This window comes from Mytilus edulis, chromosome 9 (assembly GCF_963676685.1).
Source record: "Mytilus edulis chromosome 9, xbMytEdul2.2, whole genome shotgun sequence".
Lineage (NCBI taxonomy): Eukaryota > Metazoa > Mollusca > Bivalvia > Mytilida > Mytilidae > Mytilus > Mytilus edulis.
Window position 1 is genome coordinate 14501110 of NC_092352.1, and position 6000 is coordinate 14507109.

Consider the following 6000-nt stretch of genomic DNA (forward strand, 5'->3'; position numbering starts at 1 on the left):
ATAGGAAGGTCGACTATCCATATAAAACTATTTATATGGATAATAGACCTTCCTATGGATAGAAACAAGTGCCTGTGCTCGTATCGCATCAGAAGGACACATATCAACTGAGCAATAATGTTTGGAACTTAGTTTTAAAAATGATGACAAAGTAACATTATGAAAATATTTTTATTAAGCTGAAATATACATTTATTCTTTACATGCTTATGTCTTGTAAGATATTTTATTTCTTTCCCGTTTTTTAACATTTGCGTCTGGAAAGTTGAAATGTTTTAACTTAATCATTTGTGTTAATGGTTAAATATAAATTAATAATGAAAATTGTTAAAATTAAATCAATAAAGGAAATTATTGCCAAGGAAGTTACAAACACTACCAGGGGATAATCCATGATGATTTCTTTTTGAGTTATATGTTTCAGCACATGTATATTTGACCCCAACTTTAGCCTGGTAAACGTGTTGTCTCCTTGTGAAATATAAAACATATTAAAAATGACTTTCTGCTAAAGTCTTTTATTTATATAAAGTTAAAACCTTCTTACTTTTAACTAGACAACACTCATGTCAGGTTTAATTCTTGTATATATGTGGATGAAAAATAAAAGTCCCCAAACATTAACATGGCAGCAATTGCTTTTACAGCCTTTAAGGCTTTGATTCTAGCAAACTTTTTCATGAACCTTTTAGAAAATATATTAAGTACTTTTATAACACTTATTACAGGTTAAAAGTACATTTTGAATCAAAAACCAGTAGATAGAATATCTAGTTTATTAGAATTAATAAATTTCTTGCTCATATTTCAGATACATAGAAGAATGTCTGGTGAACTTCCACAGAGTCAAGCTGCTAACAATGCTGTAATTGCAGGGTCACCCTTAGGACAACATAAATTCCTAATTCCTAGTCCTATACCAACCCGACGAAACAGGACATATTCACAGTATGTATTATTGTCTAATTCCTAGTCCTATACCAACTCGACGAAACAGGACATATTCACAGTATGTATTATTGTCTAATACCTAGTCCTATACCAACTCGACAGAACAGGACATATTCACAGTATGTATTATTGTCTACAAGGTTGTAAAACACCTTTCAATATCAATTTACTAGTTTTTCTATAAACATGTCCTGAACAATCTATTCATATCCGATTTTTTTTTCAGCAAAAGGAATTTTTATGCCCCTCCATAGGCATCTGGGTTAAACCCATACCGAATAGTCTATTTAAAAGTCCCCGAAAAGTAAAACAATTCAAATGAGAAAACTAACGACCTGATATATGTACAAAATGATGAATAATCTGTATATAATATTTGCCACTGGATATTAAGCCCCATCTTGCAATCTCTAAATTTATGTATTTTATGTTTATATATAGAAATTAATGCAAAAAACTGTAGTGTTCTATTTATAACTTTTGTTTAGATCAGAAAAAGCAAAGGAGGGCCCAACATTGAAGGGGAAGGTAGAAGAGTTCTGTCGTCAGAAAGGCCATGGTTTTATTATTCCAGAGGATGGATCAGGACATATATTTGTCCATATATCAGAGTAAGTTCTCTAAATTATTTGTTACATATATAGAATGAAATGATTTTATCTTCATTTTTCATTCTGATTAGTTATCCTTACACATATCTTCTTTTCCAAAATATGTGTACAAACCAAAAATTATGTTTTGAAGTAATTTTGCACCACCTACTTAATTCATGTAGAAAAGAAGCTAAATCATTCCAGGAATAGTCTATATATAGATATTATACAATTATTGACTTTTGATGAGGTTGATACAATGATTTATCAACCCCAGAGATGTGATATTCACCAAGGCCAACGGCCGAGGTGAATATCACATCTGGGGTTGATAAATCATTGTATCAACTGATATCAAAAGTCAACAATTGCTTTATTATATGACTCTTTTAGTTCTCAGTGTCATTTTCATATTTTTAGATTGTGAAATATATCCTTGGTTAGATAGTATTTTGCCTACTGTTTTTATTTTATGCTTGGGTTTGATTTTTAGGCATATTTAATTCTGCATAATTAAAACTATCAAAATCTTCTTAATTTCCTCATTATTTAACGATGGAAAGCGTTTTTCAGTAGCTACTTCTGCTGCTCCAGCCATACTTTGTTGCCGGAAACATGTAACTGTCGTCTGTTAGATCGAAACGATTTTATGTCGAGAGCGCTGATTGGTTGATATTTATTCGGTCGTCCAATTAAAAACCATTTTATTTATACATCCCTTAAATAGCTAACAAGAATTCCCCGTTTCTATATTTAGGTACACGGACGCTGTTCCAAATCTTATATTAACCTCTCGTGATTTTTGACGCGGTGAATATAATGTTTTATCAAAGAGGATTTCCTATGCTTTTAGCCAATGAGAAAACAGAAAATTTATAGTCATATAATAAAAGAAGATGTTGTATGAGTGTCAATAAGACAACTCTCCATCCAAATCACAATTGGTAAAAAGTAAACCAATATAGGTTAAAGTAAGGCCTTCAACATGAAGCCTTGACTCACACTGAACAGGAAGCTATAAAGAGCCTTAAAATGAATTGTGTAAAACCATTCAAACAGGAAAACCAACGGTCTAATCTATATGAGAAATGAGAAAATTTTATGAACCACATCAACAAACCACTGATCAACAGGTTCCTGACTTAAACAGGTGCAAACAAATGCAGCAGGTTTAAATGTTTAAACAGGCTCCTCCAACCTTCATCCTAACCTGAAGAAGTGGTGTAACATTACAATATATAGGAAGACATAAAATATCAAGTGAAATGGCTTCACTCAATAAAAACACATACATGTATCAATAAAAACAAGTAAACATACACTGAACGAATAAATATGATCTATGACACAATTTTAATACAAAATTAATTTTTAAAAAAGGGGGCAAATGTAAAACAATATTAGAAAAACAACTACAGCCTTAGATAAAATGACGTTAAATAAAATGAATTACACAGGTAACTTTAATAGTTTTGTTGTAAGGAGTACATGGAGTATTGAAATATTTTTTTACAAAATAAATGCAGTTGTTGTAAAAATACTTGTTTATTTTTTCCTATAAACATAATTTTAAACTGCAGTAAAACAAGAGGAGTAACTTTGCATCATTTATTTATGTTTAGATACAAAAATATAAACAGTTAACGAAAATAAATATGGTAAACAGCAACCATTGAATTACAGGCTCCTTACTTGGAATAGACCCAGAAAGAATATTGCAGAGCTAAATATGTTGTAAAAATTCAGTTGGAGAGGGCTTGACTCATCAGATATAACACAAATCATTAAAACTTACAGACAAACCGCAAAGTGCCAATCTAAAAATCCTTGGTTATTGAAATCAAGTTCAAAAACAATTACAACCAATCCATAAATTGTGTTTACCTAGACTAAAGTATCAAGCTGTACACATCAAACTGATTTAGTGTAAGTTAATTTTGATTTTCACACATCTTATATTCTTTGAAAATTAAAAAAACATTTTATGATGAAGTTAAATTTAGTGAATTGGCATAAATAATTTTTGTTGTATTTCAGCGTTGATGGAGAATATGTACCAAAACCAGGCGATGATGTCACATATAAAAGAATAAAAATACCTCCAAAGTTTGAAAAAATGCAAGCTGTCCATGTCCAGATTACCCACTTAGCTCCTGGTGTCTCACATGAAACTTGGAACTCTTCAGGTCCACAGACCTCACCAAGATCCTAGTTAATTCTTGACTTTGGATTTGAAGCAGTCTGTACTTACGTGTTGAAAGTGAAGTAAGGGTGAATTGATGATAGAAGACAGTGACTGTGCAGTACATAGCAAATTTATCAAAACAATGTTTGTGTCACACTCCTTTTCTGTAACACAAAATATCATTTATAATTTATAAACAAACTTACTTAAGATGGTCCTTACAAGGATTTCTTGTGATTCATGTGGACAACTGTCATTTGAAAAAGATAATGGGAAAGAATCTAATCATTGAGGCTGTGTTTTAAAAGAACTGTAACTGTTGCTGCTTATGTTTGAAAATGTGAAGAGGACTGTAATTGTAGGCTCTAAAATATTTCTAAATTGATACTGCATATGATTATTGAATATTTAAAAAAAAATTCACAAATTGTAAGCTGGCACTGGTTTATTTCTTGAAATCATGTACCGTTATGTTTATTTGACACAATTCTATTAATTAGTGTAAAACAGTTATAACTACCGCAAGCTATGTTAGATAGACTCTATATAAGGATTACAAAGAAAATCTTTTTTTTAAAGATTTGATAATTTTATTAAGCATTTGGACACAATATATATATGTACTAAGGTACAAACAGTATTACGTAATCATGCTTCGATAGAACTTCTATATTTATAAGTGCCATAGTCTGAACTTTTACATATATGTTATATGTTCAAGATCATAAAGTATAAAGTATGTATTACTCACATTTTTCTGGGCAGATTTTTTAATTTCATCTTAAAAATTAAAATCTTTGAAATTGTTTACAAAACTAATAAGAAATTCAAATTTGGATAATTCTATTTTTAATAAGTTATACCGGTACACCTATTTATATAACCTACATTTTATCTGCATTGTCATTGTAAGAAATGTCAGTAGTGTGATTTATATATTATGTATGTCTTAATGGTACAATTCATTTCTTGGCAGCTGTATTAATGCAGTATTTTATACTCTATTTATAAAATGTTTTACTCATATATTTATCAATAACTTATTTTTGTATGGCAATACAATTTATTATCTGTAAGAACATTTTACAAGACTGTGTTTTACTCTTTCAAAAAATGATCGAGAAAACTATTTCAAATTACGAAAAAAACTTGGACTGAAGTATTTCAAAAACTTTCCTTTTCCTTAAAAACTTTGAGGACCTTCAAATATTTTTTCAGCAGTTACGATTTATATGAATTAAGATATGAATCTTTAAATGCTGAACAAAAAAGATGTTATAAAGATCCCTATAACTGGTACATTGATTTATTATAACTACAGCATAATGTTGTGGAATTTTTCTCTTTTTTCAAAGGTACTCATCAAAATTTTAATAATTGTTTCAATGAATGATTGATATATCATTAAAATTAAATATCACTGACAATTCAGGTTTTTTGACATTAGCTTTTACAATTAATGTAATTAATGTAAATTTAGGACCGAACTAGAGTAATGAAAATGACACATTTGAACTTCGATTTAATCATACCTCTGTTTCCTGTGTATATAATGTATAAAGTGTGCATGTTTAGTCAGATTGTTATTATTCAGCTTATGTCCATTTTTATAAAAACATTATTATGTTTCTTGCTTTGCAAATGGATTTACATCATATTTATTGCAGTGGAAAATATTAAACAGGATTGAAATATCCCTGCTTATCATGCAATTTGGCTACCTTGACAGATGATATTAGCCCATATTATCTGAAGACAAAACAAAGATCAGAATGGTGATTAATGTTGAAATCAGGACACTTAAGTATTATACAATTTTTAATTAGATTTCACAGGGGATATGGGCTCAAAATTCCCTGTTTTTGGTGCAAATAATTTGAAGTGCAATTAAGTTTAAAGAATAGTGCTATCTTGTTACATTGTTTCCATGAAATTTCTTGTTGGATCATTTTATAAAGTTTAATCACTAGCTGATATTTGCATATCTTATAGTGCTCAAGAAACTATTAAATGCTGCTCTTTGAAGAAATATATATTGTGCTTTAGTTCAATGTTTCTTCATTGTATTATTTTTATACGACCGCAAAATTTGAAAAAATTTTCGTCGTATATTGCTATCACGTTGGCGTCGGCGGCGTCGTCGTCGTCGTCGTCGTCCGGCGTCCGAATACTTTTAGTTTTCGCACTCTAACTTTAGTAAAAGTGAATGGAAATCTATGAAATTTTAACACAAGGTTTATGACCACAAAAGGAAGGTTGGTATTGATTTTG

At 29.9% G+C, this 6000-nt stretch overlaps 1 protein-coding gene across 2 annotated transcripts in view; it reads left to right on the top strand.

Annotated features, from left to right (window-relative positions):
* Positions 1-5797, top strand: part of LOC139489539 (calcium-regulated heat-stable protein 1-like) — a 31885-nt gene extending 26088 nt beyond the window's left edge. For both annotated transcript variants that reach the window (XM_071276050.1, XM_071276052.1), the window contains exons 2-4: positions 812-948; positions 1440-1562; positions 3582-5797. In XM_071276050.1, coding sequence (XP_071132151.1) covers positions 812-948; positions 1440-1562; positions 3582-3756 — 435 coding nt within the window. In that variant the 3' untranslated portion in view covers positions 3757-5797. The remainder of the gene's footprint in view (positions 1-811; positions 949-1439; positions 1563-3581) is intronic.
* The last annotated feature ends 203 nt before the right edge of the window (positions 5798-6000 follow it).